General features: G+C 43.9%; 1 protein-coding gene across 3 annotated transcripts in view; it reads left to right on the forward strand.

The window, feature by feature from the left end:
* The window catches only part of LOC102936291 (transmembrane protein 68), a 48,058-nt gene that overhangs the window by 20,978 nt on the left and 3,206 nt on the right, over positions 1–23,874 (forward strand). For 2 of the 3 annotated variants that reach the window (XM_037892606.2, XM_037892607.2), the window contains exons 4-6: positions 7,383–7,576; positions 12,201–12,261; positions 12,728–12,867. In XM_037892606.2, coding sequence (XP_037748534.1) covers positions 7,383–7,576; positions 12,201–12,261; positions 12,728–12,867 — 395 coding nt within the window. Of the gene's footprint in view, positions 1–7,382; positions 7,577–12,200; positions 12,262–12,727; positions 12,868–13,091; positions 13,626–23,874 lie in introns of those variants that run through there. The other variant, XM_043539614.1, reaches the window with a different exon arrangement.

The following is a 23,874-nucleotide window of genomic DNA, read 5'->3' on the forward strand; positions in this document are numbered from 1 at the left end:
TTGGAAGAATGCATCATTTAACTAGTTTTATTATTAGCTCTTTTAGAGCCAATCCTAAAATATAAACTATTTTCACAAACTTATTTTCTCAGTGTGGTAAATTGCTGCATTGTTCTTAAATAAAAATCCTATGAAGCATCCAATTCTCGTTAAGATTGTCATTAGGATCCAGTAACTTGCGTTGCACAAGCACATTTGGACTTGGAAGGCAAAATCTATCCTTGATGTAATTCTATTGAAGTTAATGAAGTTGTACCAAGGGTGAATTTTGCCTATAGTCTTCCAGGACATTTTCTTTAATAATTTTGTTTTCCTGTCTTCTTCTAATGGATGTTCTGAAAATGAAGACTGGTTACTTATAACTGAGATTCTTCAAGATGGACTCTGCATATTCACAGTCATAGGATGTGTGATAAATAGGGTAATTTCCTGAAATATCCTAGATGAACTTTACTGAATTAAGTTTTAAAATCTGTGGACTCTATTGTATTAAATGAATTGTTTATGTATCCTCGCTGGGCAGGGATTGGGTGTATTTCCACGGTAAGCATAAATATAGCTCCCCCCCAGAACTAAGAACAATATGGAGTGATTAGTCAAAGTCACACAGGTTCCAAAATCTCTAGAGAAGCACCACCCGCAGGAGAGATTTGCCTAAACTAGTTCAAACTGGATTCTTCAGGGACCAAGAGACAAAGAAAGGGTTTTTGGTTAAATAGTCTGGTGGTAAACTGACTCAGGGCCTTCTTTCTGATCCAGCAGACGGACAGGATCTGTGGTCCACGGAAGGTCCCAATCCTTAGGAAAGGGTTGGAAGGACTTTGGCCTACTTAGGCCCCAAAAGACTGGGTTTCTGTTCTGAGCAAAGGGTGTTATGAACTTGAAACCATAGGGAAACTCCTGTGTGCGGTTTGAAGGACTGCTCCTTGCAGAGCCCTTACTGGATTTGGAGTGATGTCCAGTAAGCTTATTAGCACATATGTAGGTCTTTTTCTGTTTTTAATGTGTTTTTTCTGTATCGCTTTTGTGTTAAGACTAAAACAAGCTTGTTTAAAAAGAGATGTTTGGTAGATTAATAGTGGTAATTATGTAAGCGGGGGAATAGTCCCGCTGTTGTGGGGAACTTTCCTGGCTTCTGCACTACCCCAGTGAAGTGGGCTAGGGAAAGGATCTGAGTCCTTGCTCCCACTTCCTTTACCAAGTGGCCTCCCTGCCCTTGAGGACTCCCCTTCCACTCTCCTGTCTGGCAGAGTCCTCGTAACCCCAACAAGGCTGGGCCCAGGATTCCTAGGGGGCTCAACCCCCAACCCTGCTGTCGTCACCTAGGACAGGGGCTAGGGTGTCCCCACTCTGGGGTACTCTCTCTGCACTGGGCACTTCTCTGACCCACTGACCATTACATACAAGTTAAAAGAAAAGGAGTACTTGGTGGCACCTTGAAGTGAGCTGTAGCTCACGAAAGCTTATGCTCAAATAAATTGGTTAGTCTCTAAGGTGCCACAAGTACTCCTTTTCTTTTTGCGAATACAGACTAACACGGCTGTTACTCTGATACAAGTTAAAGCAAATGCAAGTTATTAAATCAACAATTAATTTTAAAAAGAATAAGGAAAAATGGGAAAGGTTAAAGGAAACACATCAACCCGCTCTGCGGCAGGGAACATCACAAACAGTGTCTCTGGAATGTCAGGACAGTTCACAGTCTGTTCCTTGTAAGTCCCAGGCCGCCTTCTCAGGCCCTGGCTGTGCTGTAGGGATGCTGTGGGTTGGACACTTGCTCTGGTGGTGGCCACACGCTCTCAGGCTCTAAGCGGTAGGACCCTTCTTCCCAGTGTCACCCCCGCGCTGTCGGGGTTATGATCCAAGCCTGGCCTGCAGAGCCTCTTGGCTGATGCGTCTCCCTGTGCTGGGCCTGCTGCCCAGGGTCCCCCTCGGTCTCCCCAGCTGCTCACCGCACCCAGCTCCGGACTGCTCCAGCCCCAGCTCCAGCTCCATCACTCTGTCTCTGCGCTGCTGCTGCTGCTCTGCCTCCAGCTCCCTGGGCTGCTTCTTTGGCCCCTCTGGCTCTGGTTGCTGCAGCTCTGCTCCCAGGACAGGTCTGCTCTGCAGGTTGCTTCTGTGACTCTGCTCCCAGCACGGACCTGCTTCCTGGGCTGCTTTTCTGGCCCCTCTGGCTCTGATTGCTGCAGCTCTCCTCCCAGGGCAAGTCTGCTCTCTCTGGGCTGTATCTCTGGCTTTGGGGCTGCAGCTCTGCTCCCAGCACAGGGTCTGCTCTCTCTGGGCTGCTTTTCTGGTCCCTCTGGATCTGGCACAGCTCTCCTCCCCAGCTTAGCCTGGGCCCCTGCTTTCTCCTTAGCTCGGCCCCACTCTGTCTGACCCAGGCAAATCCAGCTGACACGGAGGATGGGACCCCCCTGGCCTCCTGACTCTCTGATTAGCCTGCCCACCCTGTCATTCATGCTGACTTGGAGCATTGGCCTCTCCCCATTGTTCCTGGGGACTATCAGTCTCAGGGTCCTGGTTTCCCATAGACCCTTCCCCTTTTTGTACTGGGAGCTAGCCAACCAAAACACCCCCACTGAATGTTAGTAAGGGGGCAACAGTCCCCTTACAATTACACTGTTAACCATCTCTGAAGAGAAGGCAAAACAAGCTGCTTAGGCTGCCTGTGTTTTGTCAGGGGTGATTACAGTAAAGACAAGGAAGGGTTGAGCCTGGAAATAACCTGATCAGAAAGGAGAGAGATGCATGTCTCCACCCAGTGGCTCAATCCAAGGGCAATGGCTGGGGAGCCGGAACCTCGAGAGTGGGTGCCCTTGCTGGACCACTGAGGGGATATACAGGTGCCCTGAACTGTGACATATATGATGGCAGTGTGTGTGTGGGATCTGTATCAGTGTGCATAAGTTTCCATAGCAGTGGAAGTAGGTACCCTAGAAAGGAGAAGTACAGAGAAAAGTCTCAATCTTTTCGGGAAAGTCTTTGTGAAAAGAGGCAGGGGAAGATGATGATGAATTATGAACAGCGGAAGAGACATTGGCTGGTTGAGCTGTGCACAGAAAGGCAGCTAAGCATTGAGGACCTGATAAAAACACAGCTAGTAGGTTTGCTGTATTCTAATGAACGGAAGAGGAATAATGGTTCAGGTCTGCAGGGAACGTCCAGGCCACTGGCAGAGGGTACAGCTGGCAGGGTAAACCTTGGAGCCAGCTCTTGGAGGGAAGCAGGTAAGAGACTGGCAGAGGCACTACCTCTTTTTTATGCAGTCTGAGTGCATCACTGCAACTGGGATCGGAGACGGATCTACAAATAGATCAGGAGAATCTGCAGCTGGAAAGGGAGAAACTGCATTTGGAAATGCAGCAGCTAGCAGACCGGGAGCAAGAGAGAGAAGACCAGGAGAAACAGCAAAAGTACAAAAGAGAAGAAAAGGAATAGTACCAGCATGAGGAGAGAGAGAAAGACAAACAGCTTCAAAGTCCTTATGCAGTAGGAAGAACTAGTCCTCAGGTACTTGTCCTGGTGGGTGGTATAGACTCCAGATTACTTCCTCATTTTAGGGAGGGGGATGACATAGATGTGTTTCTAAATGCTTTGGAAAGGGATTGTGAATTAATAGGTCTTAAAATGTAATTGTTAACAGGGATTGTCATTGAGTGGGTGTATTTCCAGTGGGGTCCCACAGGGATCGGATCTTGGTCCTATACTATTTAACATGTTTATCAGTGACCTGGAAGAAAACATAAAATCGTCCGTGATAAAGTTTGCAGATGACACAGATTGTGGGAGTGGTAAATAATGAAGAGGACAGGTCACTGACTGAGAGCAATGAGGACCACTTCATAAACTGGGCAGAAGCAAACAATATGTGTTTTAATATGGGTAAATGTATACTTCTAGGAACAAAGAACATAGGCTGTACTGACAGGATGGGAGACTCCATCCTGGGAAGCAGTGACTCTGAAAAAGATTTGGGGGTCATGGTGGATAATCTGCTGAACATGACCTCCCAGAGTGATGCTCTGGCCAAAAGGACTAATGCAATTCTTGGGTGAATAAACAGGGGAATGTCGAGTAGGAGTAGAGAGGCTATTTTATCTCTGTATTTGGCACTGCTGTGACTGCTGGTGGAGTACTGTGTCCAGTTCTGGTGCTCACAATTCAAGAAGGATGTTGATAAATTGGAGAGGGTTCAGAGAAGAGCCACAAGAATGATTAAACGATTAGACAACATGCCTTATAGTGAGAGACTCATAGCTCAATCTATTTAACTTAACAAAGAGAAGGTTAAGAGGTAACTTGATTATAGTCAATAAAAGTACCTAGATGGGGAACAAATATTTAATAATGGGCTTTTTAGTCTAGCAGAGAGGGGTATAATACAATCCAATAGCTGGAAGATGAACCTAGACAAATTCACACTGGAGATAAGGTGTAAATTTTTAACAATGAAGATAATTAACCATTAGAGCAATTTACCAAGTGTTGCAATGGAGTTTCCATCACTGAGAATTTTCATATCAAGATTGGGTGTTTTTCTATAATATATGCTCTAGGAATTATTTTCGGGAAGTTTAGTGGTCTCTGACAGCTCATGATGCCCCCAATATAATAACCTTGCGACCCCCCCGAGGGGTCCCGATCCCCAGTTTGAGAGCCTCTGCTCTAGCAATTATTTTCGGGAAGTTAAGTGGTCTGTGTTTGGTGGCCTGGATCTGAATGTCTTGTATCCGTATATGTTCCTCCTCTTCAGACAAAATGTTTGCTGTCACAGAAGGCAATTGAGGGTGATAATTACCTTCCATAGTCAGATCTGAGAACCTCCGATTCAGAAAAGGTAGTTGTAGTGACAGGGGCATGGCCTCCCTCTGAGACTGATGGGAATGAACCACTCTCCATCCCATGGTGGGAAGAGCTAGGTAAGCCATACCCACCCCGCAGGAAGCAGAGGGGCAGTACAGGAAGTTTAAAAGGCAGGTCCTGCAGCTCAGTTGCATGAGAACTGGAAAAGGAAGCAGACGTTGCTTGCCTGCTGCCGAGCCCTGTGCCTGAGATGGAGCTCTGCTGTGCTGAGGACCCAGAGGACGTACCAGGACTACTGACAGACCAGGACCTGGTGGAGCTACTGGGACTGCCATTGGCTGTGTACCCAGGAGAGATACAGGAATCCCAGGAGATAGAGGTACACGCCAAAAGGGTAGTAGGAAGTAGCAGAGGGACACCAGATGATAGTCCAGTTTTGTTGGCAGAATTCAGGTCAGCGTGTTTTGGACGGATCCCTGCTGAACCAGTGGCAGAACCATCCGCCACTGTTAGGACCCTGGCCTAGGACCTGGTGGAGTAGGGTGGGCCCAGGTCCCGCTACCCATGCAGCTGCCTCACCTTGGGGTGGCCGCCTACCCACTTTGGGCCAAGAGGGCAGTGTTTTCTCACTATCCTCCTGAGCCTGAGGGTAGGCAATAGACTACTTAGTGCTCTGCCCTGCCCAGAGGGCCAGAATCCTGAGACTGCTTCGTGCTCTGTCCCGTCCCAATGGCTAGAGCCCTGATACTGTTAATTCCCCAATCAGCCTTGCCTTTATAGCTATGTGGTAGTGTGGGGCACGTGGCATCCCTCCAAGACTGATGGGGACAGATGGCCACAGACCCCTACAGTAGTTATAGACATCCTTTGTGTGGTCTCTTGAGTTACAGGTAATATGGAGCCAAGCAATAGGGCTCACTCAGTCAATGCCATTCTGGCCAGGATTCAGTCATTGGATCTGATTAATACCCTTGACCATAATGCCGAAAGGATTTAGGGTTCTGATATTTCTTGTTACGATTAGGCAGTCGAGAAGGGGATGGCGGTATCTGCTGATCTGCCTCTGATAGCTGTTCCGATCTTGTATCCGATGGTGAGCATAGAGGTGACTGTGGTGGACCTGGTAGAACTGATCACAGAGATAATACATTCAGAGACCTGAAGGGTGTCTTGAGGGGCAGAACCGGTGGTGAAAATAGCTGTTCGTCTCTTCTCTTCTTATCCTCTGGAGGTAAAGAAGGGAGCATTGGAGAAGAGCTCCTCTTATTTGCTGTTTATCTTTTGCTGGATCCAAGAGTGATGAGGACTCAAGCAAGATGGATGTAAGCCATTACTGTGGGATAATGAGTAGGGGGTGGATTCAGAATGTTGCACAAGAGCAGTTCTCATTGGCTGTGGTTGCGCTCCCTAAATCGCAGGTTTAAGAGTCAGTTCCAAAGTACTGGGAACCTGGTTATGCACTGTTCCTGAATGGTCTCATATATGTGTCTTAGCTCTGCTCACAGAACTTCTGTGTGCCATAATCTTATTGAGATTTGAAAGCCCTGGATCTGATAAAGTTCTCATTCTCGGAATGATTCTGCTAACAGAGGCCATTTCCAAAGCACATTTCTCTCATCTTGATTCAGATCCACAGACTTGGAGAACTTCTTAGCCACATTCTTCCCTTTTTTTTGAAGGTAGCACAGCAGAGGCTGCTGGAGTTGAAGGTACCATCAGAATGGATGGAAATCCATAAGGTTTCTATTTATCCTGACCCCAAAGGACCTAGAACTGAGGATGGTCTCTGCTTATCCCCTGTATCTGATGTCTTTTCAGCTTCTGTGTTAGCTGGCTCTCCTTCTTAGCTCTTGGAGTAAACATGACACAGATTGAGCACTTTGATGAAGGGCATCCCTTCCCAAAGGAAGCAAGGCATCCAGAATGTGCAATTGATGTGGAAAACACCTCCAGACAGGAGACATGTTTGAATCCAGGTTTCCTCTTCAGAGCCACCATTTGAATTCTTCATTAAAATTCTTACTTTAAAACTAAACTGTCCTAACTGACTACACTATAAATTAACTCCTATCCTTAGCTCCACCTGACGAACTATGTGAGGGGTTTTAGCATCTGTATCAAATGTCCGGAGAGTCTGTTGTTGCATGTGTTGAAAGGAACTGAGGTGGCTGTCGCTCACCATGCCCCTTTTATAGCCTGGCCCCTAGACTGTTCAGGAACCAGGGAAAGGAAGGGTAGGAAGGGATAACGTGAGCTCTCCAATGGGCACTGCTAGTTATTAAGGCTGGAACTCTGCCACACTTGGAAAGTGCAAGTACATTTCCATTCTACTGTGGGTTGAACCTGTAACCCCTAATTATATCTGAGTATTTATACCGGATTTATTACTGATGACTATGACATCTCCAGTTTGATCAGATATGTAATATGCAGACACATTTAAAATTGCTGAAGGGGTGGGTGGGCGTGTGTGTGTTGGAGAGTTTTTGACTGGGTTTTATTTTGAATATGTGTAAGTAATAATTATGTAATGAAGTCTAATATACCATATTGATCTCTACTGGTTATGTTTATTGCAGGAATACATCTGCTTTTTAACCTGTTACCTGCAGTGCATAGTGGAAGAAATGAAAGTATTGAAATTCTGAAGAAAGGCAACTTATTGGGTGTCTCACCAGGTGGAGGTCGAGAAGCATTCTTTAGTGATGAAAACTACAACCTCCTGTGGGGTAATCGCAAAGGCTTTGCTCAAGTGGCCATAGATGCAAAAGTGGTGAGTGGTTTCTTGTGTGTGTATATAAATATGTTTAACCCACTGATCATTGTGTGTTACAGGCCCATCTCTGTGCCCAAGCCACGAAGAATGTGAGTCTATTACAGCTGCTAGCTACAGAGACTAGCTCTTTAAATGAGGCTTTCAATACTCATGCTTTTCGCTCTGGAAGGAGGCCAGTGGCAGGCCAGGGGGTGAGGAGGCAGGTGCCAGGCCGGGGGTTGAGAAGGCAAGTGGTGGGCGCAGGAATGCGGAGGGCCGCAGCGAGCCAGCAGCAGGTGAGGAGGTTTCACAGTGGTCGGTGGGGGGGTCTGGCAGTGGGTGGGAGAGTGAGGAAGGACGCAGCGAGCCAGCAGCAGGTGAGGAGGTTTCACAGTGGTCGGGGGCGGGGGGTGTCTGGCAGTAGTCGGGGGAGTGAGGAGGGATGCAGCGAGCCAGCAGCAGGTGAGGAGGTTTCACAGTGGTCGGTGGGGGGGTCTGGCAGTGGGTGGGAGAGTGAGGAGGGATGCAGCGAGCCAGCAGCAGGTGAGGAGGTTTCACAGTGGTCGGGAAGGGTGTGTGTCTGGCGGTGGGTGGTCGTTGAGGAGGGATGTGGTGAGCGACAGGTGGGAGGGTGAGGAGGGACGGTGCAAGCGGCAGCGGGGGGGCCGGGCCTGGGGTCGAATAGCAGTGGGGTCTGGGGTGGAATGGGGGTGGAGTATAGGCGTGGCTGAAGGTGGAAGAGGCAGGATAGACAGGTAGCATTCCCCAGGAGAAGCTTCAGCCACCACCAATGATTTTGCTGTGGTGTTAGGAATACCTTTACAAGACCCGAATAAGAGCTCTGTGTGGCTCAAAAGCTTGTCTCTCTCACCAACAGAAGTTGGTCCAATAAAAGATATTACCTATCACCCTCCTTGTCTCCCCAATGGAATAAAACAGTTTGTTAATCTTCCCTTAGGTCTGGTCTACACTACCGACTTACATTAGTATAACTGTGTTGCTCAGGGGTGTGGAAAAATCCATCCTAACTCCCAGTGTAGACAGCGCTTTGTCAGCAGGAGGGCCTCTCCTGTAGACATAGCTACTGCCTCTTGAGCAGGTAGATTAACTACGCTGTCTCCCATTGGCATAGAGTGTCTTCATTAAAGTGCTACCGTGGTGCAGCTGGCTTTACCAATGCAGCATTTTAATTGTTGACTTGCCCTTAGATCCCTACCCACGTGTAGTTTGTGATAGGGGTCTTTAATTGGGTCCTTGAACTAAAGATAGCTTAACTATTTTTAAAAAGAAGTAGAGAAATGTGAAAAAGAATACGCAAAAGCTAGCACTAAACTGCAATTAATGATGTTATGGTTCAAGCTACATTCTAGAGAGAGATTATAATTTTACTCAAATAGTCTGTATTCATGCTCCAGAACAGCGTTTATGTATACAAACCATAAGAGCAAGTGTGTGCATTCTGTGTATAAAAATATGATGAATAAAGTTGGTATTGACAATATTATTGTATCAAAACATGTCCTTGTGTGGGCTGTTGTAGAAGCAGTACAGATCTCCAATTTTGAGAATACTTGGTTTTCTATCTCAAAAATTTAAAGGGTTAGTACTAACAAATTTTTTAGTGGAAGGGACTAAAAAATAATTTCTTAAAGGGTCCATTTTTAATTATATTCTCATTTTATAAATGATCAGATTGGGTTTTCTGAGTTTTCAAGTCAATCTTTAGTCACAGTTACATGCTGTAAATTTGGGAGTTCTTCCTACAAATCAAACAGGTTGAATCCTTGCTTTAAGTGGAAAACTGAGCAGATGTCCTAGTGTCTGTGTCTCCATAACATAGATTCTATCATGCCCTACAGGACTGTTGTCCCTAAAATTACTGCCACATAAGTAGTGCAGTGTGGCAGGAGACTTCGAAAATATAATTTGGCATTATCTGAAAATACAGAATTATTGACAGAAAATTGTAAATGATACCGAAAACATTAATGGACCGAGAAAGGTAAGTTCTCCCTGCAGGAGGCAGTTTTAGGAATAAACAGTAACAATCTAAACGCAAAATCTCAAAACCTTTCTTAAAAATTTTGGCCCAGATCTTAGGCTGTATCTGATCTTTGCTCAGTGGATCTCAACATGGGAGGTGCAAAGGTAGATTTGTCATCTTTGCACTCTCCTGATCCTGGGGCTACAGGGCCTCGGTGTTGGTGAAGTTTTGAGGATACTCTATTTTAAGTAGGCTGCCCTTGGCCTCAAGGGACCAAAATGGCAACCATGGATCTCCAGGGTGTAGTCATGCTTCCTTTTCCCCAGCTACTTCCCCCCCGCCCCCAGCGCCCCCATGCTGGGGGTTGGAGAAGAAGGTGTAATGAGAGCTAACTGTTGCAAAAGAGGATTGGGCCTGTTCTTTCTAGCAGGCAAATATACTATAGTAAGAACGTGGAAGTTGTGAGTCTCCCCGCACCTTGTAGTGACTGGTTATGCACCAGTGGGCATGTGATGGAAATGGAGCATCGGACTTCTAACTTGAAATTTTTGAAAAGATTGTAGATTCCCTTCCCAAAAGAGCAAAGGGGACAGAGTGACTAAATTAGTCCAATTTCCAGTTTAAATAAATTCAATATTATATCAGTGGAGTAGAATGAAGAATTCTTCGGGTGCATAATTGTACAATAGTAGGTTGTCACAAGGTGCCTCTTCAGCTACCCAGTGGGCAGTGCTGCCCAGCCCGTTTTCATGGTCTCTGTCAGAAACTCACTCATGCTGTTTCCCTTTCACCATGTGTACATTTATTGTTCAGTTCCCAAGCAAAACAGAACATGACACAGGTATACAGGAGAGGGGGACTAATACACAGCCTTCTCTTCTCCCCACGGTCACCCTCTGAGCTCCCAGGCTTCCTGTTCCTCCCAGTTACTGAGCCATCAGCCCAACAGTTAGCACCCGGGTGTCATTAATCCTCCCACCAGAAACGGGTTATTTGCTTCCAGTTAAGTCAGCAGCCTTCTCTGTGCTGCAGAAACCTCCATGGTCAGGGCGCTTCAGTAGCGTTTTGTCACATAGGTGTTACAGTATTCAGCAAATGGTATTCTGGCTTATATTTTTTACTGCAGCTTTGTTTGACTAATGAAGAGTAGAGCTGTTATGACAGAAGAAAGGCGAAGAGCAAGATTAATGCACAAATTCAATCTGTCTTGGAAATATGAAATGTGGTCCAGGGAACATCATCCTTCCCCTCTGTTTATTAGTCAGATTTCTATAAAGCTGTATAGATATGACTTGAAAGAGATACATTTTAAAGAAATAAAAGCAGAAGAAAAGAAGGAGAAGTCATCTTAGCTGTCTCCACTATGGGCTGCTGCTTCAGAAGAAGAGAGGAAATGGGAGCTGCCTTCTGGGACCAGAACTACCAGCAGGAGTGGAACTGCTGGCAGGAGAGGACCTGGAAGCTGATAAATAGGAGTCCAGCCATCAGTGGTAGAACAGAGCCAAGCAATATTTGCAGGAGAGAGGGTGACAAGATGTTCTACAGTGTGAGAAAAGAAGGTGACCTAATGCCAGAAAAGCCTAATCAGGATAAGCGAGAGATTTGGAACAGATGGCATGATGATGAGATTAAATGAAAAGTTCAGATAGTGTGACTTTAAAAAAAATTAAATAGTTTAAATATAACTAATTTCCTGATGTTACTTTTCCCTCTGAGCAGTTGTTGTAGGGATGTTGCACAAGAAATACACTCTCTGTTAAGATGTGGTCTACACTATAAAAAAATGTAAGAACCCTACTCTAATTCATATCTCTGATAAACCTCTTGGCATGAGAACTAAAGGGGAAGCAAAATTCTGTGCCACGCCATGTACATGGTTGGCACTCGATCTATAATATCAATAATGAAGACACTGTCACAACATAAGGTTTAGGAAGAACCTCTACTGTGACGTGATGAGACCTATACTAGCTCAATATGTGCTTCAGAGAGACGATGATCTGTATCATATTTGAAGGAAAATAATTTTCTGAGAAATTACAGCTTCTTAAAGCTATTTAGTACTAAGGCATAAGAAAGGAAACATTCAGTTATGCATGATCATCCTTTCTTGTCCTCTGCCCCAACATTTGCAGGCGTTTCATAGTAAAAGTGGGATTCTTAAATTGCATAGTCTGTTTCTATAGGACTTTTGCAAGATTTTGTTACCAAAATAATACGTGTGGATGATTTTTTTGACTAACTCACTAGTACTCTGACTTCTTAGGCACTGAAAAAAATTGCTGAACAAACTCATGAAACTGATAATTCTGATATCTGTGGAATTATTTTTTCTGCTTCTAAATGTGATCCTGTCAGTGTTGTTTTGGTGTTCATCATGATAACAGCAACATGAGACAGAGGTTCTAAGAGATCTCAGAAAATTGAGCCTCACCTGGTACATAACTAGCTGTAGGTTTTCCTGACAAACATGCAGCTCCTTTGGAGTTTCTAGTCATGATAACTTGTCAGTCCCATTTTTATTTAATGGGATGGTAAAGTGGACTATAACCATGTAATATAGATGCAGAAGGTCCCTCTACAGAGATGATGAAATATTTAAAACAAAAACGGAGGCTGAACTTAAAGTCTTTCCACTTCTTTTTCCTCATTTCTTAGCCCATCATCCCTTTGTTCACACAGAATATTCGGGAAGGATATAGGATGCTTGGAAAAATAGGTAAGATTTACTTCATATGCATCTTTTCAAATTCTTGGAGTTTTTCTTTTATTTATATTTTCAAAATCAGCTGTTTCTGGGAAATACTAGTCTTGTGAATTTCTTTCGAATCTGTTGTTCTCTTTTAACTCTAGTAACTGTTTCTTTGTCATGTAAACCAAAGTGCACATGGGTTATCTAATCTAAATATGCATTTATTGAACTAAGCATTAATTGTTCTGTACATGGTGAGCCATTTAACCTGATATTGAATATGCAAGAGGTAATGAAAGAGTAGATAATTATTTTCAAGATTATGTGTGCAGCATATTGTTTGACCTACTTCATGTAGCCTTTTATCAAACACCCATATCATTTAAAATTTGTTTGTTGCAATCCAGACACCATTGTGATTCAGGGACTCTGCTGACTTCTAAAGGTTCTCTCTCAAAATGTAAACCTCCCCTCCTCTTTTTCTAATTCACAGGGTTTTTTAGGTGGTTCTATGAACGTTCTCGATTGTTACTCATTCCTGGATATGGAGGGTTCCCAGTCAAACTTCGCACATATATTGGAGATCCCATTCCATATGATCCAAATATAACAGCTACGGAACTAGTTGAAAAGGTAAGTTGGATGTTCTTTTTGTAATTTCAGGGAGTCTACGGTCTTAATTTAAATGATGTTAGTTAAGTCTGAAGTATTTGACATTAAATTCCATGTCTGTTGTTTCTTATGAAGTAAAACTTTCTTACAGTACATTGGCCATCTTACATAGTGTACTGTTATTCGATAACGTATCTCCGGCTGAAATATCTTTTTATCCTGATAACATTATCTTATACTGTTAGATTCCTCCACAGATTTGTGCATTGTTCTAATCTCATCACCATCCTCCCTGGCCTTCTCCCTCAATACTTTACACCAGAGGTTTCTGAACTGTGTTCTGTGGAGCACTTGCTGTTGGTCGGTGAAGAGTTGGCTAATCACAAGGTCCTGGCTGTGCTCCTTGTTTCCAGATGGGAAACTGTCTTAAAAGAAGCTAAAATACATTGCATTACATTACATTATTTAAACTGATGTAAATTAATAACTTTTATAAATGCCCACACAAGGCTCTGGTGCCTAACACATACTTAATATTACAACAAAACCCCAGCAGCATTAAAACAATCTTTCAGAGAAGAACTCTCCCAGCCAGCCACCCACAGAAGAGCTTCTTTCCACACATTCCTAGTTCCGGACGGTATACTTCAGCCCCCTCCAAAAACCCATCTAACAGATGTCTGGCAGCTATTTAGAGCAAGTTCTAAAATCTTAGAGCTCTCACAGAGAGTGCCCTGCTATCCACTACTCTCTCCTTTCTAGTGAAGGGGATTCAGCTTGAGTGCCTCTGGTGACCACAGCTGTGGCATTATGGCACGGGAAGAGAGGCAATTTCTCAGGTAGGCAGGTCACAGGCTATTTAAGGCTTCCTAAGTCATAGCCAACACCTTAAATTCCACACAGAGACCATTACACAAATGCCAGAGCACTGATGTCATGTGTTCCCAGAATGATGCCTTACTCAACCAGAGTTCCACTGTTTTCTGCCCTAGTGTTCCTCTCTGAATGCTTTTAATGTGTAGCTCTAAAGAAAGCACATTGCAACAGTCTACTCTTGGGTAATAAGGGTGCAAATGACAAAGGTGCGTCTTTAAAGGATACAAGGTTCTAATCAGACAAAGAAGGTAAAAAGCTGACCGGGTTACTACTGTCATATTATTGTTCAACAGCAGCTGAGTGTCTGCAATCACTCCTGAGTTCTGAACCCTGTGAAGATGCACTCCCTCAGTTAAAGAGATGGAAATACTTCTGTGAAGTTACTTTTGGATGTAAGCAATCAGCTGTGTTGCTAGTGGGATATTTTCTCAATCATCCCTGAAGGGGAAGTGGTCCATGAAAAAAATTCTCTGCTAAGGTGTGTCCTATCTTAGGGAAAAGATTGGGAACCTATGTCTTGAATCAAAAAAAAAAAAAAAGTCCTGGGTGGCACAAAGTAGGTTGAATTTAGGTATCTTGATTATAATACGTCTCATTTTATTTTGATCTGAGTGAAAATACTTCTTAGGTTCTGTCAGGGTTCCCTCCCCACTCTGAACTCTAGGGTACAGATGTGGGGACCTGCATGAAACACCCCCTAAGCTTATTTTTACCAGCTTAGGTTAAAAACTTTCCCAAGGCACAGACTTTGCCTTGTCCTTGAACAGTATGTTGCCATCACCAAGTGATTTAGACAAAGAACAGGAAAAGGACCACTTCGAGTTCCTATTTCCCCAAAATATCCCCCCAAGCCCTTACACCCCCTTTCCTGGGGAGGCTTGAGAATAAAGAAGATGAGCACAAACCAGCCTTGGATTTTTCAGACCCAAAAAAACAAATCAGATTCTTAAAAAACAGAACTTTTATTAGAAGAACAAAAAAAGATAAGAGAACAACTCTGTAAGATCAGAACGGAAGATAATCTTACAGGCAGTCAGATTCAAAACAGAGAATCCCTCCAGGCAAAACCTTAAGTTACAAAAAGACACAAAACCAGGAATACACATTTCCTCCAGCACAGCGAATTTCACAAGCCAAAACAAAGAAAACCTAATGCATTTTCTAGCTAGATTACTTACTAACTTTACAGGAGTTGGAGGGCTTGCATCCTTGATCTGTTCCCGGCAAAGGTATCACACAGACAGACAAAAGCCTTTTCCCCCGCTCCAGATTTGAAAGTATCTTGATCCCTCATTGGTCATTTTGGGTCAGATGCCAGCCAGGTTACCTGCGTTTCTTAACCCTTTACAGGTAAAAGGACTTTGCCTCTGGCAGGAGGGATTTTATAGCACTGTATACAGAAAGATGGTTACCCTTCCCTTTATATTTACGACAGGTTCCAATATCAGACCCCAGTCCAAACACACCTATAGTCATCTGAGCTGTGCCGCTCCTGAACGACTGTGGGTGTGAACAACCCAGGAGAGACTCATCAAGTTAGGATGAAGTTCTTCCTCTGGGAGATCCAAAGGAGAGAAGAGAAAAGGATCTACTGCTGCAGACTGTGGAACACAGTGGGCAGTGGAGAGCTAACACAGGCTTCTTATCTCTAACCACCTGCTCTTACTCCCATTCGACTCCTCACCTCTGCTCTGCCACACACAGTGCTTCATCTCCAAATAGGAACAGCACGACTGTGTGGCCAGGGATAGGTAGACAAGCTCAGCAGATGGGTTTTAGTTTTGTGGTGATGTTAATATAAAAAACGCCTTGCAGTGCTTTGGGGCATGAGAAGGGGCATAATTAATATGTGATTTATTTCTTTATTTTTTGGTTGCAAGTGGTTAAACTTGGAGGTCAGATACAGTTTCCCCCACTGCACTTTCTTGGCTAGTCACTCATTCAGGAAGTCGTTTAGGGCAAACATTAAGCATGACGTCCCCAGCAGTATTAAAGGGGTTTTTAATGGTCCATGGCTGCCAAGTCTCCTCTTTAACAGCTTAGAGAATGAGTGTAGAAGCCTGAAAAGAACAGTGCTCCTGTATTCTTCCCTCCCAGACTTTGCCTCTTCCAGCCCCCACCCCCGCCCAAATTATAATCCGTACAATAGGGAAGAAAAGACTTACCCTGTTGGGTTGTCTGGAATCTGGAAACTATGTGGCAACTGTATTAATGCAAGGAGGCAGTGTAGAATAGCTATATAGGCATTCCACAGCCATCAAGAAGGGATAAGCTTCCCTGTAGCCTACACCCCAAATCACAGATTACCTTGCAAAGGCTTTGTCTGCTTAGCTTCATCAGAGAGGCAGGACCTCATCCACAAAGCATGGAGGCAGCAGAAGTGTTGTTTCAGGATGTCTTGCATCATAGCACCTTGCCTTCAGGCAGCTTCTGTAATCTTTTTCTGTGGGGGCTACAAGGACTGTATAATTATTGCCTCTTTCCTCCTAGTTTTTTTATTCCTTTTCTATTTTGTGGTATCTTTTTGATTCTATAGTGATAAGTGAAGCGTAAATGCTTATCTGGATAGAAGATGGTTGAGGAACTTCACAAAGCTGTTTCTAAAACCAAAAATGACTTCAAATGCAGGCAAGCCTGACTTCCTGAAGGAGCAAAATACCTTTTCTGCTCCCAGGAGCCATTCATTTGGATCTGGGAATACAGGAACAGTTAGATTCCCACACCAGCATAAACATGATTTCGACCACTTACAAATTCAGAGAAGCATTTGTTTTCCCTTAGATTCAGATCATCAACGTCCTGTCTCCCCTTTCCCCTCACCACCACCACAGAGGGGAAGGGCATCCTGAGTGTACAATGGGAAAATCCAGGGATAAGGGAAAAACACACATTTTGCGCTTTTAAAAATTTTCAAAGAACAAATCATCTAATCATCACCTTGTTCTGTCCTGTAAAATAGATCCAGAAGCCAAAGAGAAGGTCTGAAAAGGAAAGGTGACTTCTTTTCAAAGGAACAAGGGGAAGGGGTAGAAGCCTTACTCAGACAAAATGACAAATCAGCTCCTGGACTTTAGGAGGTTTCCATGTTCTCCTCCTATATTTGCTTGGTAAAGGGGGACTCCTGCAGAAAGCTGAAGCAGCAGGCTTTCAGTGGTCTCTTCTTTGACGACAATGGGATTGCAAAGGTGTATCTGAGGGCATAATTTGACCTGCAAACTCTTTCAATAATGAGGATGCCTGAGAAAGGGACAGAGCTTGACTCTAAATCCAGGAGTTTGCAGGAGTGGCTATTAGTGAAATTTCATGCCATTTGTGACATGGGATTACTATTTATCCCAGATTAAGTTGTCCTGTGAATTTAAATTGCTGATGAATAGCTGACCGTACTATTTGATAAACATCACTTTGAACACGTAAGATCCTGCAGGCTCCTAATATTTGTAATACTTTAAGATTGGGCAGTGGCAGAGGAATATCTTAAAGGTTCTCTGCAGAGCAAAGGCAACTATTTGTTTTGCCCTGTACTTATCCCTCCTGCCTTGGAGGGATTACCTCACCGTTTTTTTCCAAAGATGCTTTTCAGTGGCTGTTAAATTTGTTTTGCAATAGAAATGATAATTGTCTATAGTCTTTTCTTCCCTTTCTTTGGTATAGGAACTGACTAATGATCTCTCACAAGGCTGTATCCTAAACTGAAACTCTTCAGACACAATCCCTATTTATATAAGAAAAAATCTAGCCTTTGTTTGATTTATGGGAGAGAGGAACAGAGGGAACAACAATTTGTGGGTAGTCTCGGGGACCGTTTGGAGGGAAAACAGAAATTTAGCTCAGGATATCACTTAAGGCTGCAATACTAATTTAATCTTCTAGTGATTTTATCAAAGTTCTCCTGTAAAGAATGGAAAAGTCTATTTCCAGTGAAAAATATATGGAAATAAAATCCCTGAGTCTGGTTTATTTACTTATCCTAGAGGAGCAATGTGTTAGGGCAATGCTCTGTTCCCATCCTGTGCTGCCCCAGAAACTCTCACACCCACTTTCTTTTAGAGTTCACTCTGTATTTTATTACAAACCATTCTCCCAACACCAGTGTAGTGCAACATCACCGTTTTTAATTCCTACAGTTTTTAGTCCCTCTTTACCAGGACATTAGGAAATGAGATATCCCTTTTTGGGAACTGTTTCAATCTGGCTCAACTAGTCCAGTCGTCTCCTCTTGTAACACTTCCTTCCTGGTTTATCAGGTTAGCCATCTGAGGCCTAATTAGTTCCTTACCTCCCCAGCATTACTTTCTGTTTAGCTGCTTACTCAATCAGCCATCAATGGGAAACGAATTCAGGCTACAGTGATCAGAGTGCTGATCCACCTGTCAGGCCTCAGCACTCTGTCGCAAGACACTAATAGCAAAAAGGTCTCGCTTTGCAGGTCATCTTGAAATATGTAAACTCAGAGGCAGTTTCTCTTGATTTTCCATTTAAAAAAAAATCAAGAAAATATATTAATACAACATGAAATTAAAGACAGAAAAATCAGGAAAAGGTGAATGTTTTCACAGTGACTTGGGGAGATCTTCCAAGAGATAAAAGGGAATTAGATGCCAGTTCCCATTGACTTGCATTGACTGCCCTTTGTGCATTTTGAAAGTCTGCCCTGATCCTGTACTACTATTATAGTCAAATCCTACTCTTCAGCCTCCTAAACATGAAACACCTCGCAGAGCCCTTCAAAATGTGTAAGAAGGAACCACATTCCAGTCACTTTTTCCCTTGCATGGACACATGCAAAATAGCGACAAGGTGGGTGAGGTAATATCTTTTATTGGACCAACCTCTGCTGGTGAAAGAGACAAACTTTTGAGCTACACACAGCTCTTATTCAGGTCTGAGAAAGGTACTCAGAGTGTCACTGCCTAATAAAAGGTGGAGCAGATTGTTAAGCATAAGAAGTTAACATATGTTGCAAGAGACCATTGAAGATGAAGTGGACAATTACCACATCTGCAGTCTTAGGACAAAGGAGAGTTAGTGGGTCATAGATTGTGGTAATGAGACATAAAACCAGCATCTCTATTGAGTCCACGATTTTTAGTGTCTAGCAAGGTTATGAATTTAAGCTCCATGTCTTGTCTTTTGATGATGTTATTCAGGTTTTCCTTTTATTACAAGGACAGAGAGGTCAGATATGGAGTTGATCATTTCAGGAAAAGTGTTCGTCCATGGGTGATAGGGTATTTTTGTCTTTTATTATTAGGACCAACACAGTTATAGCAACACTACATACAAGATATATAGTTAGACATCTGCAAATGATAAATGTTATGAGACAGATTTTCAGTTGGCATGAATTGGCTGAGGTTCTGGCCTTACTGGAGCACAGTGGGGGTTAATGCCACTATCAGAAATGTTTTTCATTTCCTGACTCTCATCCATTTAAATAATTTAGAAAATTTTGGCCAATATATGTGCCTAATCTTAGGCTCACTAATCCGTAGTTAGATGCCTAAATAAATAGTCTGATTTTTTTCCACAAGTGTTGAGCACCCAAGAGCTCCCATTGACCTCTTTAACTAAAACATTTTTTTGATGCTGAGGGGAAGCCGTTGTATCACTTTGGGTGGAATAAATGGGCCTAGAGAACAGGAGGTGTTAACATGATTGTTGTACAATATGAACCATTTTAAACAAGGTTTGGGGTCTTGAATACAGAGACCTTAGGCTGCTTAGTTATTGTGGCAAACAACGAGAAAACTCCTGGCAAAGGCTGAAATATATTGACTGATATACACGAAAGGAAAAGAATCAAAACAAGGCGAAAAGCATTGGAATTAAGTGATTATGCAAAACAAACAATCCCTTTTTCAGAGATAGCAGATATGAGTTAGAGTCTCTTGCTCTGTCAAGCAGCCCATCTTGGTGGGGAAGAGTTAGTTTTGCTGTTCAATTTTCAGTCCTGCTTTTTGACAAAAACAGACACAGGAGAAGAGATGGAATAGTATAAGTAGGTGGAAATACAGCTTTTGTTGATGTGCTCAGGATACAAAGAGGCTAGTCAGGGATATCATCTGATTGGTCTGTTTGTTTCCAGGTGTTCTTTCAACCCAAAGCTCTTGGTAACTTTTACTCTGTGCAAGGTGGTGTCAGGAAATAAATCAGGGGAGACACGGCTGTCCGACCGATAGATGGCTGGCACAAACAGGACAACACAAGAGTGCTTTCACTTAAAGCTAAACTTTACTTAGTCTCAAGCACTTACACACGTCTGCAACAGGTTAGTAAAACACCCCCAACCCTTGATAATTACCAAAGCTGAGTGTGGCTCTCGAGTGGCACAAAGGCAGCTCGTCTGCCAGTGGGGAACACAAGATGCATCCAGAGGGAGAGTCCAGTCCTGGAGAGTCCCTCTACCTCAAACTTTTTCCCCCTTATTTATACATTAGTAATAGAATGACATGTCCCTTAAAGCAAACTTGTTAAGTGTAAGCAGAGTCAGGATGAGCTCCACCCTGACATCTGGTGGTGAGGTGTGGCAAGTTGTGGAAAAATAAGATCAGGGGCCGATCTTATTCGCATAGGCACACCCACCCCGCCTAGAAATAGGCCATAGCTGCCCAAATGGTCACTTTGGCTGCTATGGGATCCCCAGTGTCTCTGTTATTGGGGCAGGAAGAATAAATGGTTATTACCCTGATTATGGGAATCAAGGACAGTGGAACTGTACTTGGCCTTTTGTTATGATGGAGGGACTCGCCATCAACTAAGTAGCACTCGCTAGGCAAGGGACATGGGTTCCAAAACTCTGTGAATGGAGAGAGGCTGGGGACAGGTATTAATACTTGGTGGCATGGGCCCCCTGGTGAGGGCCTTACATGCTAATTGCACTTCCTCCTCTCTCCACTGTGGAATATCAGAGCTAATTTTGATTCCATTAGGAGTCTAGTTACACGCTGCTGAGCTGAATTCACTTTGGGCTAATGGTGCACCAGCACTGAGGCTCCCCTACTACAAGCTGAAATCACAAAAGAGTGAAACTTACTAAGAGCTGAAATCACTGAGTGTTGTGTTAAGTAGTGGGGGAGCCTGAAGATATATGGTGGAGCAGTTTGCGGGACGTAGAGCAGTTTGCGGGACTGCGAGCAGAGCAGCTGGTGGAGCAGAGTAGTTTGTTGGATGCTTAGAGCAGCTATGGGGTGGCTGGCAGAGTGGAGCCCCATGGAGAGGTGGGGCCATCAGCTTTGGACCACGTAAGGTGCCCCTTAACCCTCCCCAATCTCCACCCAGTTTGGGAGGTAAAACTCTGCAGATAAACTTTCGAACTCTGGGGTTGCCCTGACCAGGGACAGAGACTTTTGGGTCGTTGGACTTTTGGGACTTTGGGTGATTTTGGGTTGATGGACTCAAGAACCAAAGGGAAAGGACATGCCCCAATTTGCTTGGGGTGGGTTTTTTGCTCATGGGTTGTGTTATGAATCCTGTTGGCGGTGTTTCCCCAACATAATGACACATTGTTTCTCTCTGTTATTAAAAGGCTTTTTGCTACACTCAGACTAGGTGCTTGCGAGAGGGGAAGTATTGCCTCTTGGAGGCGCCCAGCGGGGGTGGTATATATTTGTCCCAGGTCACTGGGTGGGGGCTCGAGCCAGTTTTGCATTGTGTTATTGGAATGGAACCCCTAGATACTGAACCCGGCCCTTGTTGCTGCCAACTCTGACAGGCAGAAGGGTTACATGAGTAAGCAGTTTCAATGGTCAAACGAGAGGTTCCTTCTGATGATCGATTAACCAGGTGTGGGTTTTTCCAGAGTTCGCAGCCTTGAGGCCCCAATAGACATTCCTGGGGCACATTCTGCTCTTCTAAAATGCATGTATCAGCAACTTCAACACAATTCTTATCAGGAAGGACGTGGGGTCAAGCTGCCCTCTCTGTGGCACCCAAAACCCCCCCTCCCCTCCTGCCTTGGTTAAACTGAGACTGCTGAATGGCCAATTTACAGCCTGCTGACTTGGCTGCTTTTAGCAATAAGCCATAGGGGTTTCAGGCACTTTACTGGTTTGCCAAAGTCTCCTTGTACAGGTTCAGGTCCCTTGCCTTTTCCAGTCGTTCTCTGACTGGCAGAGTTGGATGGACCATCTCACCTTGTTATGCTGGGACCGTGTGATGCTTTTGGTCTTCAGATTAGGCAGAAAGCTGAGAGAGGACAGGAGGTAGATGGTGAGAGACAGGAAGGGAGACACGAGAGAGGAGGACAGAGTTGGACCTCATGTATCAAGTTGGGGTCCTTGCTGGGGCGGTGGTGATGGTTAGGCACAGGGCCGTCCTTAGGGTTTATGGGGCCCTATGCAATATTATTAAACTGGTGCCCCTATGCCCGACCACAGCCCTGGCTCGCAGTCCGGGGGGGAAGGTGGAGGGATGAGGCAGCAAAGGGTACCAAGCTGCCCAGCCCGCCTCATGGCAGCAGACAGTCACAGTTCACAGCAGAGTCCCCTGTATCCTCTCCGTCATGCAGAATGCACCATGCTGACACATTCAGCTCTGTGAATACGGCCCCTGCGCACTCAGTGTGTGGGAGCCGACCTGCTCTTATCTGCTGTCATGGGTGGTGGGCGAAGCTGCGGCTTGGTGAGGCTAGCTCCCCAGCCCTCCAGTGGCCCCGCCCATACTCCACCCCTGCTCTGCTCCAGGCCCTACCCCACTCTGTTCAGGCCCCGCCCTCTCCCCACTGTCTCTCTCCTCTTCTCTCCCCCTCCCTGATCACCCCCTTCCAGCCAAATCCCTGAACCCAAATGAAGCAAATGACATTTGAAAAAAACACTCTTCTCCAATTTCTTTGTAAAAAAGGTGGAGCATGTTTTCCACTGCATGCCAGAAGGTGAAGACTGGACATGCAGAAGGGACCTAATTAAAAGCACTAAATTTGGGAATAAAAAATGTCAGTCATGGGTTTTTTGATATACACTGAAGTTTGTCAGAGATTTATTTGCAAAAACTGTGTATAAGGGCAAGTCAGCTGTTGTGCTGAATACAACTTTAAATATTATGGAATACATGGTGCAGCTCTTCTCCGCTTTATATTTTCTTAATCAGTATTTCTAAGATGATTTTATATTTTAAGTGTACTCTTAAGCCTTCATAAGGTAATAATTCCAGATTACTACATATTTAACTCACTAAAACAAAGACATGATTTTAAATTAATCAGTCATAGAGGGTTAGTGTGTTCATAGCAATGTTCATTGCTTTTAGAAAAAGGGAACACTAATTTACTTTGTGTGATCTCCATAACAATAGACATGTTTATGAAATTTCACCAACTTTAAAAAATATGTTTCTAAAGATGTTAGGCATAACACAGGATTTTATGACAGGTTTCAGAGTAACAGCCGTGTTAGTCTGTATTCGCAAAAAGAAAAGGAGTACTTGTGGGACCTTAGAGACTAACCAATTTATTTGAGCATAAGCTTTCGTGAGCTACAGCTCACTTCATCGGATGCATACTGTGGAAAATACAGACGATGTTTGTTTTTATACACACAAATCATGAAAAAATGGGTGTTTATCACTACAAAAGGTTTTCTCTCCCCCCATCCCACTCTCCTGCTGGTAATAAACACCCATTTTTTCATGATTTGTGTGTATAAAAACAAACATCGTCTGTATTTTCCACAGTATGCATCCGATGAAGTGAGCTGTAGCTCACGAAAGCTTATGCTCAAATAAATTGGTTAGTCTCTAAGGTGCCACAAGTACTCCTTTTCTTAAATGATTTTATATCTTACTTAGGTACTGATTTTGCTAGAGGGTTCTCTTAAAACTAGTTCCTCAAATAGTCAGAAGTAAAGAAAGGTAAACTTGTTTGTCCTGGTATCTCTCAGGAAAGGGGTGTTGTCCCTTGGGCTCTCTTCAACAGGGGTGTGAAGGGAGAAAGGGGTGGACAGAAAGGATAGGAAGACTTTGGAAGCAAGTTTTTTGTATTATAGTAATTAAAATTAAAATGTGTATTTTAGATAAGGGTGATCCTTTGAAGGATTTATTTAAAAAACTATGTCTGAAGATCCAAGCATTTAAGGCTAAAGATGAATACTCAGATAGTGCATCTAAAAATCTATGCAAGGATTTTTTTAGAGATGTGATTTTATCATCTTTAGCAAC

Source organism: Chelonia mydas, chromosome 2, assembly GCF_015237465.2.
Source record: "Chelonia mydas isolate rCheMyd1 chromosome 2, rCheMyd1.pri.v2, whole genome shotgun sequence".
In the NCBI taxonomy this organism is placed as follows: Eukaryota; Metazoa; Chordata; order Testudines; family Cheloniidae; genus Chelonia; species Chelonia mydas.